Source organism: Notechis scutatus, chromosome 10 (assembly GCF_049901735.1).
Source record: "Notechis scutatus isolate UNSWTSFEM ecotype Mainland chromosome 10, rNotScu1.2, whole genome shotgun sequence".
In the NCBI taxonomy this organism is placed as follows: Eukaryota; Metazoa; Chordata; class Lepidosauria; order Squamata; family Elapidae; genus Notechis; species Notechis scutatus.
This window is the reverse complement of record NC_142018.1, coordinates 18,550,944-18,565,871: the sequence shown is the minus strand read 5'-3', so window position 1 is coordinate 18,565,871 and position 14,928 is coordinate 18,550,944. Positions and strand designations below refer to the sequence as shown.

The following is a 14,928-nucleotide window of genomic DNA, read 5'->3' as shown; positions in this document are numbered from 1 at the left end:
TTGTTTTTAAGATGCCCACTTCAGTTACCCCTAACTGTTGACCCTGTCTATGGAGATTGTGATGACCTGGGGTGTGGCACAAAGGCAACACAGTCAAATAATCAGTAGGAGTCCATTTATTAGCTCCAACTTTGTCCCCAATGTCCTGGTTACCTTCTGGCTGGAGAAAAACTCTCCGAGGAACAGCCTTTGGCTGCAGAGAATCAAGTCCAAAACGTGGTCAACAAAAACTAACTATAAATCCAAACAAGGCAAAATGAGGTAATTAGTCCAGCAGGGCAGGAAAAGGAATTCCAGACATGAAGGAACAGCAGTAATTTAACATGATTGGGAGGATGCCAGGAACGCAAATAACCAAAGTCAATACAAGATAAATCATGTTTGTTCCCAGAAGATTTCCAGCTGTGGCTAATGAAGGTAATCAGGACCCTTTCCTCTCCCGTAAGCCATGCAACCTACGTTGCTCTCTTCTCCATTCCTCCCTGCATGCCCTAGGATGAAGAGGGGGTGGGCCTGGGTCTTCCTCTGAACTTCCTCTCCCTTGTTCTACCTCTTCCCTGCTCTGCCCAGCCAGACTTCACCCTTCCCCAGTTTCCTCCACAGCCAACAGAGCCACACTCCCACTCCCTGTCAGCTGTTCCTCTTCCTCCTCGGATTCAGACTCTGACAGGGGTATGACAAAGATTCTCCATCATTCAGGTCATGGTTGACCCAAAAGTGCTTTTTTCCAAAAGACAGCTGGACTTTCTTGATTCTTCTTTTTCCTTGAAGACGTTTCGCTTCTCAACCAAGAAGCTTGGAGGAGAACAGGGTTCCAATCACATGTGAGTGGCCACCATCTTGTCTTCCTCACCCTGCTTGACAAAGTGGGCATAAGTCAACAATCAGCAGGAGGAAAAAAAAAATACAGAATAAAACACCAGAACTTATCTCCCTGGTTTCTTTCCTCCTCTTCTTTCCCCAGTTTATTGGGGTTTTTATTATTTCCTTCCCTAGGGCCAGCCGAGCTGACAGATCCACACTCCCAATACGAAATAATACAAAATGGTTAAAACCCCGTTAAGTCTGGAGAAACAACAGATCAAATTATCCTCACTCCATTTGACAGGCCTGGCATAGAAGAAGACTCCTTGCTGCAGAGCATCGAGAGTGAAAGTTGACAATGATAAGTCCCCAGGCAAAGCTCAGAAACTAGGAGAGAAGACACACACACACACACACACCCTCCCATTCCTGCCTGGATGACATCTTGAAATATTCATATGAACTTGAAAATCAGGGCCATCTTTAAGTGGGGTGAAGTCCCCCTCGATCCCTCTTGCCAAAATACATGGCTTCTCCACATCTTTGAAAACAAACAGCAGGGCGTGCAAAGATCATGTCTGTTCACAGCCCAAGCTCGACATAGCTTGGAGAAACAGGTTGGAGAATCCATAACACCCTAACAAATTAGAAATTTGTGAGATGGTGTGAAGAGAGGAGAACAAGTTTGGTCTAGTGGTTAAGAGGCGCCAGGCTAGAGAGCAGGATATGGTGAGCTCTAGTCCTGCCTTAGGCATGAAAGCCAGCTGGTTGACTTTAAGCCAATCCCCAGGAGACTGTGAGTTGCAGTCCAGCCTTAGACAGCTGGGTGACTTGGGCCAACTGCCAGGAGACAGAGAGTTCTAGTCCTGCCTTAGGCATGAAAGCCAGCTGAGTGACTTTGGGCCAATCACCAGGAGATTGGGAGTTCTAATCCTGCCTTAGCTGTGAAAGACTGTTGGGTGACATTGGGCCAACCACCAGGAGACTGGGAGTTCTAGTTGAGCATTAGGCATGAAAGCCAGCTGGGTGACTTTGGGCCAACCTCTGGGAGGCAAACTTTGGGTTAGTCCCTCTCTCTCAGCCCAGCCCACCCTGCAGGGCTATCATTGTAGGGAAAATAGGAAGGGGAAAGAGTATTAGATATCTTCTCTGCCTTCAGTTATTTCTAAAAATAATAAAGGCGGGACACAAATAAATGAAATAATAATAAACAAATATGTTTGCAAGCAGAACGGGGGTCTCATGGAAAGATTAACTCATTTCCTCCCTTCAATGGAACTCTTTGGTTTTACAGGACATCATGCATGCACGTCTCATGGTATCAGAGTGGGCCTAGGGCCAAGGAGACCCAACAATGCCTTTGGATAAAGTCTTCGTTTCTCAGATTCATTGACCTCGCAAAGCTGCCGGCATGGCACATAAAACTACAGTAAATCAAAAAAGAATAAGACACACCATCAATTTTTTTTTTAGGCCATCCCCATTTTATGCATTGTATGCATTGAACGTGGTGGCTCAGTGGCTAAGACGCTGAGCTTGTTGATCAGAAAGGTCGGCAGTTCGCTGGTTCGAATCCCTAGCGCCGCGTAATGGAGTGAGGTCCCGTGACTAGTCCCAGCTTCTGCCAACCTAGCAGTTTGAAAGCACATAAAAACAATGCAAGTAGAAAAATAGGGACCACACTGGTGGGAAGGGAAAAGTGTTCCATGCGCCTTCAGCGTCTAGTCATGCCAACCACATGACCACGGAGACATCTTTGGACGGCACTGGCTCTTCAGCTTTGTAATGGACATGAACACTGCCCCCTAGAGCTGGAAACGACTACCACATATATGCAAGGGTAACCTTTACCTTTACATTGTCTGCATTGTCTTCCGATTCCATGCCGGAAGGTTCCTTACCTGTAACTTTAAGTTCAGTTGTGCGTCGAATCAGCTTCCCTTCGAACTTCAGCTCACAGGTGTAATTTCCACTGTCTTCCTCCTGCACATCTTCTATTAAAAGTGTGTTCTCTTTCTGAACGACCACGCTTCTCCACAATTTGGGCTTGCACTCCTGAGGAGGAACGGAAGCAGAAAAACAACACAAAGGAGATTGGTGCTTCAAAGCCAACGAGATCGCACGATCCGCTAATGCAACTTGACTGGATCTTCAATTATGCATGGTTTGTTTTATTTATTTACTCAAATGTCGGTTGTGACCCAGGAAGGTGGAGCTTGGAAGTCCCAGGTCAACCTTACGAATTTCTGAGGCGAGGGAATTTACCACACGTCAGAGGATAGACGTTGAAGAGCAAATGAGGAGAGTCTCAGGTGGAATCCTTCTGTTTTTTATTTCCCATGTTGGCTGGGAATTCTGGGGACAGTAATCCCAACCCCAAGCAGAAAACCTGACCCCGGGAGAAGCTGTTGCAATGTGCTTTGTTGTCTGGCCTGCACGCCAGTCATTTTAGAAAGTTCTGACTTGCAATCCTGTCATTGCTCCACAGCTTCTTTCAATGGGCAATCTCCCTTCTGCTCAGTTTAATCGTGATGACAACTTAATTGTTAGTTGTCACCCATTAGGCAGATGTGGTGTAACTTATGGGTGGAACTCAAATAATAACAAGGCAAAGGACCTCGGCATCGGGTGTGTTGAAACGTTGCTTCAGCTATAAACTCACTTGACCTTCAACACACAGAACTGAATGAATGTGAATGGGTGGGTCAGAAGGATGCATACACAAAGGGAATGAGAGAGAGAGAGAGAGAGAGAGAGAGAGAGAGAGAGAGAGAGAGAGAGAGAGAGAGAGAGAGAAGATAGGAAGAGAGAGAGGGGGAGGGAGAGAGGAGGAGATGGAGGGAGGGAGAGAGAGAGAGAGAGAGGAGGGAGGGAGGGAGGGAGGGAGAGAGAGAGGAGGGAGGGACGGAGGGAGGGAGAGAAAAGAGAGGAGAGAGAGAAGAGAGAGAGAAGGAGGGAAGGAGGGACGGAGGGAGGGAGAGAAAGAGAGAGGGGGAGAGAGAGAGAAGCATGGAGACGAGGAGGAGAAGGAGGGTGGGAGGGAGAGAGAGAGAAAAGGGGGAAGAGAAGAGAAGAGAAGAGAAGAGAAGAGAAGAGAAGAGAAGAGAAGAGAAGAGAAGAGAAGAGAAGAGAAGAGAGATCCACATGTATTGGAGGGGGGATTCCCCAAATTCTCAGAAAATAGGGTCAAACTTTGGAAAGGTTAGGCCAAGTCAAGGAATAGCCATGGCTACTTTCTTGTCACAGGGTATCACAATAAACTCTGCGAGAACAATCGAATGGTGGAAGGGCTAGCCTTCAGAAGTTGTGGGTGCTCCATCACTGGAGGTTTTCAAGAAGGGACTGGACAGCCGTTTGTCTGACATGGCATAGGGTCTCCTTCTTGAGCAGGGGGTTGGACTAGAGGACCTCCAAGGTCCCTTCCAGCTCTGGCATTCTGTTATTTGTTCTCTTTTTTATATCTTCCCTCCCCTATACACAAACACAGAGAGGGGGGGAGGGAGGGAGAGAGAGAGAGAGAGAGAGAGAGAGAGAGAGAGAGAGAGAGAGAAGGAAGGAGAGGGAGAGGAAAAGAGAGAGGAGTGAGGGAGGGAGAGACAGGAGGAGGAGAGGGGAGGGAGAAAAAGAGAGAAGGAGGGAGGGAGAGAGAGAAGGAAGGAGAGGGAGAGAAAAGCGAGAGAAGGAGGGAGGGAGAAGGAAGGAGAGGGAGAGAGAGAGAAGAGAGAGAAGGAGGGAGGGAGGGAGAGAGAGAAGGAGGGAGGGAGAGAGAGAGAAGGAAAGAGAGGGAGAGGAAAAGAGAGAGAAGGAGAGAGAGAGAAGGAAGGAGAGGGAGAGAAAAGAGAGAGAAGGAGGGCGGGGAGGAAGAGGAGTGGGAGAGGGAGAGAGGGAGAAGAGAGAGAGAAGGAGGGAGGGAGAAAGAGAGACAGAGAAGGCAGCAGGGAAGGGAGCTATGACATTTGCTAAATTGCTTTCTGGGTGACAGTTTCGGAAAGCAGGATAACGACCTCATGAGATGAGGACAAAATCTGCTTCTGTCCCTGGGGGCTGAAGGTCGCCACCGTGTTGTCTTCTAATCAAGATCTCCGATGGCCTCCCTTGCTAGATTGGCTTGAGAGAAATATTTTTTTCCCAGGGGGCCAAGGGGCTCCCAAACAAATATAGCCACAAGCCAACACACACACACACACATGCACTAACCACCTTGGCTTCTTCTGCTAATCTCTCACAACAGCAGGGGTGTTGTCAGCCTTCCCTGGCCTATGACCGAGAAATCAGACCTTCTCGGCTCTCTTCTGACATATCTCGGGGCTCTGCATGTCCTCCTGGTTCCAGATAAATTATTTGCAAACATTGCACATTGGAGGCAAAGCTGACCGGTTGAAGTTTCAATTGCCTCGTTCTGCTTTGGGGGCAAAGACATGGAGAAAGACAGGTGATGGTTGATGGGAAGGGAGGGAGGGAGGGAGGGAGGAGAGAGAGAAAAGAAGATGAGAAGGAGGGAAGGTTAGAGAAAGAGATGGAAGGGGGAGGGAGGGAGAGGAAGGAGGAGGAAGGAAGGAAGGAAGGAAGGAAGGAAGGAAGGAAGGAGAGGAGAGGAGGAAGGAAGGAGAGCAGAAAGAAGCAGAAAGAAGGAAAGTGGGAAGGAAGGAAAGGAGAGAAGGAGGGAGGGGGAGAAAGGGAGGAAGGAAAGGGAGGGAGGAGAATGGAGGAAGGAATCAGCAAAGAAGATGAGAAGGAAAGAAGGTCAGAGAAAAGATGGAAGGAAAGGAGGAGGGGAAGGAGGAGAGAGGGGGAGGAAAGAAGGAAGGAAGATCAGAAAGAAGGAAAGTGGGAAGGAGGGAAGGAAGGAAGGAAGGAAGGAAGGAAAGGAAGGAGGAGGAGGAGGAGGGAGGAGGGAGGAAGGAATCAGCAGAGAAGATAAGAAGGAAGGAAGGTTCGAAAAAGAGGCGGAAGGGGAGGAAGGGAGGGATAGGAGGAGGAAGGGAGGAAGGAGGGAGGGAGGGAGGGAGGGAGAGGGAGGAAAAGAAGGAAAGAAAGGAGGAAGGGAGGGAAGGAAGGAGGGAAGGAAATGTAGGGAGAAATCCTAGATGAAATGAAAGAAAAACAAAATCTTATGGAGGGGGGGGACAGATGTAGAATGTTCTAGGATGAAAAGTTGTCTGTATATAAAAGAAGGAAATCAAAGGAACAGCAACGATTTCCATCAACTAAAAGGGTCTCTAAATTTTACCCCTATTATGAAGCTCGCACTGAAAAGAGGCTCCGCCGGAGCTCTTTCTTCACCACTGTGAGGCCTGAACTGCCTTTTCTCTTGTCTTGTCTTTTCTTTTTCTTTTTTAGGAAAACATCAAACGGCTTTGAAACTTTTTGGGGGGGAGGGGGTTGCAATTTGGAGTCACTGACTCCCAAGAAACAGCTGCCTGAGCCCACCTCACTTCTGAGCCTGGCTATATTTTCTGAGATTCGTTGGTTTTTTTTTTTCCTTATTCCATCTGCATATTTTTAATGAGTTGCTCCTGTTAGCTGCTTTGGATTGCCAGAAAAAGCAGGGTAGAAATTCATTTTAAAACCTTTTTTTGTTTTTTTAAAAACCCTTAATTATGGCATCTCTGTCTATCATTATCATCTATCTATCTATCCCTCCATCCATCATCTATCTAGCTATCACCTATCCATCCATCTATCATCTATCATCTATCTGTCTGCCTGTCTATCTATCATCTATCCATCCACCCACTATCTATCCATCCATCCATCCATCCATCCATCCATCCATCCATCCATCATTTAGCTATCATCTATCTGTCTGCCTGTCTATCTATCATCTATCCATCCATCCATCCATCTATCCATCCATCCATCCATCTATCCATCCAGTCATTTAGTCGTATGTCATCTATCTATGTCATGCCTGTCTATCTATCATCTATCCATCCATCCACCATCTATCCATCCATCCATCATCTATCCATCCACCATTATCATCCGTCATCTATCCGTCTATCTATCTATCTATCTATCTATCTATCTATCTATCTATCTATCTATCTATCTATCTATCTATCTATCTATCTATCTATCTTTCATCTATTCATCCATCATCTATATATCTATCCATCCACCCATCATCTATCTGTTTATCTATCTATCCATCTGCCATCTATCCATCCATCATCCATCTTCTGTCTGTCTGTCTGTCTGTCTGTCTATCTATCTATGTCATCTATCTATCCATCTACCATCTATCCATCCATCATCTATTCATCTATCTATCCACCCATCCATCATCTATCTATCTATCCATCTATCTGTCCATCCATCATCTATCTATCTATCCATCATCTATCCATCCATCATCTATCTGTCTATCTATCTATCTATCTATCTATCTATCTATCTATCTATCTATCTATCTATCTATCTATCTATCTGTCATCTGTCTATCTATCTATCTATCTATCTATCTATCTATCTATCTATCTATCTATCTGTCATCTATCTATCCATCTGTCTGTCTGTGTATCCATCCACCCATCCACCTATCTACTTGCTTACTTACTTACTTATTTATTTGTAACGGTCTCACCTTATACCAGATTATATCTGGCTCTTGCTTGCCCATTTTATAATCCTCGGTATCTGGGCAGGAAATGACTTTGGTCCTGGTGATTTCTGATTTTTCTAAGTAACGAATTGTGCTGTTGTAACAAAGTCCAAGTTCATTTTCGGCAACTGTCAACGACATGGATACTTTCATGCAGTACGTTGAGTTTCTGCAGAGAAATAACAGAAGGTGGAGCCGGTTGAATTATTCATCCTATGAAGCCATCGCCTTTGTCTTTAAACAAAGAAGGTGCAAACACATATGAAGGACAGGTAGTCCTCGACTCATGACCACAGTGGAGGCAAAATTTATGCCGCTGAGCGATGTAGGTGAATTTTGCCCCATTTTATGACCTTTCTTCACACAGTTGTTAAGTGAACTGTGGCCATTCTTAAGTTTGTAAGGCGGTCAGTAAGTGAATCTTCCCCATTGAGTTTGCTTGTCAGAAGGTCGCAAAAGGGGATCGTGTAACCTCAAGAGACACGGCCACAGAAATAAATACTAGCGTTGTGCAGACGGCAGCGGAATTGGAGAGTGGGGAAGAACGGGGACCAATCAGGGAGTCTGGAAAGGACTCAAATGAGGGTCCTGCATCCGATGCAGAGATGGGGCCAGGACCATCTGGGAGCGGGGTGCTGCCTCCAGAGCTTCCGGAGTCTGGCAGCAGCAAGGTAGAGGACCCAGAGGAGCCTGTTCCCAGTGCGCATGTGCACAGAGCTGCCAGAAGGCGAGAACAGCTGAGACAAAAGGGGCGACTCAGGAGTAAAGCTTAGAGATGATTGCCCCTCCCATAAGGTATAAAAGACAGGCAAAGGTAGAGAAACCTTTGCAGGAAGCAAAGTCTATTTGCTCTGTTCAGATTAATCCTTGGATCTCTGTGTGGACTTTGTACTTGGTTGTTGTTTTTTCCAGTTTATTTGGCACTCTAGTTGTTGGCAGCAATTCAAAGGAGAGAAAGGTGGGTGCTTATCTCAAGGGACTGTTTGGGACTCATTACTGGCTGGGAATGCACATAATTCCCAGTGTTGAAATAAAACAAGAGTTGTTTTAACTAAGCGTGTGCTTAGTTACTGTCTCGGGAAGCCTTGTTCAGAACAACTAGTCAGTTGCCAAACCACTGAATTTTGACTACGGGGATGCCATGATGGTCATAAGTGTGAAAAATGCCTGTGGTTCCTTTTGTTTCAGTGCCCTTGTAACTTTGAACGGTCAGTAAATGAACTGTTGTTAAGTTGAGGACTAGCTGTACCTCCATCCCTTGAAAAACGTCTCTGAGCGGCATTTAACAACCGTTGAAATGAGAAGTACAAACAATAGTAAAAAGAATTCAAGGAGCATTGCGAAATGAGCTGGACCCATCCCAGCGATCCGCTTAATCCTTTTGCAAGTGAAACCAAATAACGATGAGTGGCATGTTTGACCCCCATCGTTCTTTCATCCAAGGCAAGAATTTGAGGACATAATTTGGCCTCTCCAGAATCTGGCAGATGGAGAAAATGAACGGAGAGAAATCACATTAGCTGCATTAAACAAATTGATTTTTAAAGATTTGCTCGGGTTTCATTTCATTACTATTTTAGTAAGATTTAATTATAGACAATTATATAAACACTAAATTCAGCTTTTGATCTGTACTCCTTTATTCCTTTAGATCTAATCCTAAATCACATTTGCTTTTTTAAAGTCTCTCTCTCTCTCTCTCTCTATCTCTCTCCCTATCTCTCTTTCTCTCTCTCTATTTCTCTATTGATTGATGTATCTATATCTCTCTATATAGATATATATATCCCCCCTCTCCCTCTATCCCTATCTCTATCTCTATATCTCTATCTATCCCTATCTCTCTCTCTCTTTCTCTCTCTCTCTCTATTAGACTATTTTCTAATATTTATTTCCTGTACCTGGTTAATACTCCTATTATAACCTCTATATATTTTCTCTTCCCTATCTATTCACTCGCTGGTTTCTACTTTTTATCCAATTATACCAGTTTTCCCCAACTGTAAAATATTTTGAGTCTTCCTTATCCTTTAACTTTTGAATGAGTTTATCCATCTCTGCGCAGTCGTGGATCTTCTGAATTATCAAAATATCAGTTGGCAAATCGCTTTCATTTAGGCTAATGTGAATTCCTATCATTCACATCCAGCAAAGGCCTGGCAAACAGTGTTTTGAGAATGATTTACAATCACAGACCTTATCAGGCTTGGAGAGTTGCCAGGCCGATAGCTTCCAAGCACAACGCTGTAGCAGAAAATACTTGGCAAGGAGTCAGGAACAAATCTTCACACTAATTAAATGAACTAATTGTCTCCTACAAACACCACTCCCCTTTTGTTCCTCTTTATTCCCTATGGGAAGGGCCATTCACTGTCCACCTGTGCCTTTACTCCCGAGTTTATCCTTGTTCCTTAACTGTTCCCTTCTCTGTCCACCTGTGCCTTTACTCCCGAGTTTATCCTTGTTCCTTAACTGTTCCCTTCTCCTGGCAGCTCTGCACATGCACACATTGAGAACAGGCTCCAGCTGTTCTTCTGCCCCACTGATGTCCGACTCCAAAGGCGGCCCTGGCCCCATCTCTGCCTCCAATGCAGAGCACTGGTCAGAGCCTTCCCCAGCCTCCAGGACTGGCCCATGTTCCTCCCCAGCCTCCTCCCTGTCCAAGTCTGCCACCAGCGGGACACAACACCACCAACTCTTGTCTATGGGTCCATGACATTCCTATTCAGTTATCTCTACAATCCGTGCTCCTGGAAGAGTTATTAATAATTAACTTAGCTCAAATGATTATGAATTTTCTTGATTAGAGCACCGAAAGTTCAGCCAGTCGAGAAGGTCGGGGTAAGAATAAGTTCACCAAGAGAGTTTGTAACACAGGCAGCTGGGACCGCCGAACAACACCTTTTGACAAACGCATCGATTAATGATCTTGCATTATTTAATTCATACTTTTTCCCCACACTGCCTCGGGCAGATTCTATTTAAATTGCTCGCTGGCACAAGGACCTGAAACTGCTGGATTCTTCTCATTAGCTACAATTAGGTAAGAATCAGATTGAGGAAACATACCATCCGATTAGTCAAACATTGCATGTACTTTGCCTGGAGGGAGAAGATGCATTAGCAAAGGATTAGTACGGCCCAATAGACATTTGCACACGTTCTAAAAATAGTGAGTAAACTCCCGAGAAGGGCTGGTCTCAGTGACCAACTCCCTGGTTTATCGAAGTTTGCATTTGTCTCGACTATTCCATGAATAGCACCCTGAGAAAAAGCATCTGATTCTGGCCAAGAAGGAGATGTGCAATATTGAGGGCACTTGGATGGTCGGTGCAAGACCCTTTTTAATGAAAAGAAGGACTATCTTATTTTTATTTTTTTTAAATATATATACACACACATACATACATACAGTGCATAAGGACTATCTTGATAGCAGTGTCCCAACATTTGAGGGGCTGCCACAAAGAAGACGGAGTCAACCCGAGGTGGAATTCAGCAGGTTGTGACAAGTTCTGGAGAACCAGTAGTGGAGCATCAAGGAGTCATTAGGTCAACCCTGAGCTACAACTTTTTTTCTCTCATGGTAAGTCCTGCGACTCATCAAACAGAAGTAAATCAACAACCCAAAACCAGAAACTGGGATTAACACTAAGATTAGCCATCAGCTTCATTTTGACTTGTTTAATTTTTATTTAACATGTTATGTGGCCCCAGCCAGAGGTGATATTCAGCAGGTTCTGACCAGTTCTGGAGAACCGGTAGCGGAAATGTTGAGTATTTCAGAGAACCGGCAAATACTATCTCTGATTGGCCCCGCACCCATCTCTTCTCTGAGTCCCAGCTGATTGGCTGGGTCGCCTTGGGTTGTCCTGCACAGGAGAACAGAGCTGGAAAGCAGGTTAGTGGGATGGGGAGGGAAGGGGGATTTTGCAGTAACCTTCCTCCAGGAATAGGGAGGGAATGGAGATTTTACGGTATCCTTCCCCTGCCATGCCCACCAAGCCACGCCCACCAAGCCATGCCATGCCCACCAAGCCACACCCACAGAACTGGTAGTAAAAAAAATGTTGAATCCCACCACTGGAGTCAAGCTATTCTCCAAAGCATCCGAGGGAAGGACAAGAAGCAAATGGGTGGAAACTCATCAAGGAAAGAAGCAACCTAGAACTTAAGGAGAAAATAATTAAAATTGGCTGGGAAACAGAGTTAATGGGCCCCACGATTGCAATGGATGGAAGTTAATCAAGGAGAGAAGCAACTTAGAACTAAGAAGACATTTCCTGACAGTGAGAACAACTAATCAGTGGAACAATTTACCTCCAGAAGTTCTGGGTGCTCCAACAACTGGAGGTTTTTAAGAAGAGATTGGACGACGATTTGAAATGGGGTAGGATTTCCTGACTGCCCAGGGGGTTGGACTAGAAGACCTCCAACAGTTGTGGGATTCAATTTTTTTTACTACCGGTTCTGTGGGCATGGCTTGGTGGGCGTGGCAGGTTGAGGATACTGTAAAATCTCCAGGCAGAGGTGGTATTTGCCGGTTCTCCAAGCTACTCAAAATTTCCGCTACCAGTTCTCCAGAACTGGTTAGAACCTGCTGAAGACCCACCTCTGACCTCCAAGGTCCCTTCCAAGTCTGGTATTCTGTTCTTTATTAGCATAGTCAATATTTGTTTGGTTGGGTAGATGGGTGCAGTAACATGACTCTATCAAGATCATGTCTCATGCCGTCCTTGGAAACTGAAGGACTTCGGAAGATTCTCATTCCACCAAGCCTTCTTTACAGGACCGTCCCCAGGGAGAAAAATAGAGCAACCGTGTGAATTCTGTACATTAGTTTGGGGATGAAGGATGACATAGGAGCATGTGAATGTGTGGATGCCATCATGACACCCATTTGTCTTCTTACGGGTTCTCATCAAGAGATGCCTGAGAAAATGGATGAATGTTTCTCTACCACCTGCATATTATTCCATTTCCTCTTGATCTGGAAGCTGATGGATGCTTTTAATGGTATATTTGTTGAATGGCTGTTGCTAGTTTCATCGCAGCGGCTTTTCACCTTGTACCGCTAGAATAATAATAATAATAATAAAGCTACCCTGTTAGTGCTCCTCAAGAAGAGAGTTGATGTTTTATATTTGTGTTCATTATAGTCTCATTTTACTGGGTGAGAGCAGGAACGGTGGAGGTCAAGGAAATGAATAGGTTTGTAAACCCTGGGCAGAGCAAAAGAATAAAACTACAACGGTTCTAGCATCCATAATATATTCCCATAGGTAGAAACTGGTGGGAGGAGGTGGGGAAGAGGCACACTCACACATAACAACGCATAAACCTCTTCTACCGTAAGCAGAATGGCTAGTGGAAGGTTCACAGACACAAATAAGAGAGAGAATGTGTCACCTGCTCTAAAGAACATTTTTTTTAAGAAGGTCCTGGTTGTTGTCACCTGTTGGCCAGCAGCCAAATCAGAGGAGGAGACACGGGAGTCAGGATCAGCATCAAGGTAACCTGAGTCCTCCAAGTGGGAAGAGGGAATGGAGCTGTCAGAGAGAGAGAGAGAAAGGGGGGCAGAGCCTGGGCCATCCGTCAGCCCTCAAATGGAGGGTCAACAGCCCCCAGGTCTGGAGGTGGCTGATGAGGAAGAGGAGGAACAGCTGAGTCCAGTCTCTGACATGTGGAAGGCAGAGGAGAGGAGAGCAGTGGAAATCTATGGGCCGGTCCTTGGGACGGAAGAGCCACCGCTGCTAGCAGAGCCCCACCCTAGCTCTGGGGATAAAAGGCAGGGGGTGGAAATGAACAGACGTGGCAGACAACTCTTCATCTTCCTGTTGGATGGATTGTTAACCCGTGGTGAGAGAAAAACTTTTTGCTGGGGCTGCCGGCACTCTAATTAAAGGAATCTTTGAGTTCACTTCAGAGGTTTGTCGTGTTTGGGAAGCTTGCTCAGAACACTGGAGTTCATCAATACAGGTAAGGAGTTCCCCCTCTAGCTGGTGTCTCCGTTTCTTAGCTGAGAGAACCAGCATTGACTGAAGACATTTTCCGTGGTCATGTGGCCGGCACAACTCATACGCCGAGGCGCACGGAATGCCGTGACCTTCTCACTGAAGTGGTACCTATTTATCTACTTGCATTTGCGTGCTTTTGAATGGCGAGGCGGGCAGGAGCTGGAGCAAGGAATAGGAGCTCGCTCCTGTGGCACGGTGCTCAGGTCTCGAACCCCGGCCGTCAGCTTCCCAGATGACAAGCTCACCGTCTTTAAATGCTGAGCCGTCAAACACAAGTCCTAAAAGTATTAGGCATTCAGCACTCAATTGGGATTGAAAGAGGTCAGGAATGCTGACCAATGAACACACTTGAAAGCTGATCTCATCCAGAAGCTTCTCAACCCGCCAAGCAATCTGCTCCGATTGTGTCGGTCTGCTGTGGCAAACAGAGCACCTTTAATTGAAAAGATGTCTGTAGGCTAATTGATGGACAGCAGAGTGAAAGGAACAACCCTAACCTTTCCCCCTTTTTAATACCATGTTATTATTAAAGGGCTGCCATTAAACAGAGGCTCACTTAAGTCAGTGAAAAGCTATAAACCAAATCCACATCCAAGTCCTTCCATTCCCCACTATCCTGTCAGACAGAGGTGATATTCAGCTGGCTCAGACCGGTTCTACAGATCCAGTAATGGAAATTTTGGAGAACTGGAACCACCTCTGACTGGCCCATTACCCCATCTATTCTCTGCCTCCTGGGTCCCAGCTGATTGGCTGGGTGTTCTTTGGTTGCCCTGCACAGGAGAACGGAGCTGGCCAGGTTAGTGGGGTAGGGAAATCCATCTCTGACTGGCCCTGCCCCCATCTATTCTCCGCCTCCTGAGTCCCAGCTGATTGGCTGGGTCTTCTTTGGTTGCCCTGCACAGGAGAATGGAGCTGGAAAGCAGGTTAGTGGGATGGGGAGGGGATGGGGATTTTGCAGTATCCTTCCCCTGCCACGCCCACCAAGACATGCCCACCAAGACTTGCCCACAGAACCAGTAGCAAATTTCTTTGAATCCCACCATTGCTGTCAGAGCTGAAGAAACTTCTTGGATGAAGAAACGAAACATTTTCAAAAAAAAAAAAACAACCCTAAGAAGTCCAGTTGCCTCCGGAACAGAGGTGGTATTCAGCAGGTTCTGACCAGTTCTGGAGAACCGGTGGGGGAAATTTTGAGTAGTTCAGAGAACTGGCGAAATCCCACCTCTAACTGGAGATTTTGCAGTATCCTTCCTCTGCCACGCCCACCAAGCCACGCTTACAGAACCGGTAGTTAAAAACATTTGAATCCCACCACTGCTCCAGAATAAGCCCCTTTGGGACTACTATGACTGAGAATCTTAGGTCATACCATCAAGATTTGGGGAACATTCTGGAGACCAGGGTCCAAGCAACAGTGGGGTCAGGGAATCTGCTTTGAGAGGTGTTAGGAATAACAAGGTTACCTAACGTAGTTTGGGTAAAATAATATGTATAAACTAT

The 14,928-nt window shown here is 45.9% G+C and overlaps 1 protein-coding gene across 1 annotated transcript in view; it reads right to left on the bottom strand.

Annotated features, from left to right (window-relative positions):
• Window positions 1-14,928, bottom strand: part of IL1RAPL2 (interleukin 1 receptor accessory protein like 2) — a 353,680-nt gene that overhangs the window by 135,625 nt on the left and 203,127 nt on the right. The window contains exons 4-5 of the mRNA XM_087972218.1: window positions 7,391-7,577; window positions 2,706-2,859 (exon numbers count right to left, since the gene is read on the bottom strand). Coding sequence (XP_087828344.1) covers window positions 2,706-2,859; window positions 7,391-7,577 — 341 coding nt within the window. The remainder of the gene's footprint in view (window positions 1-2,705; window positions 2,860-7,390; window positions 7,578-14,928) is intronic.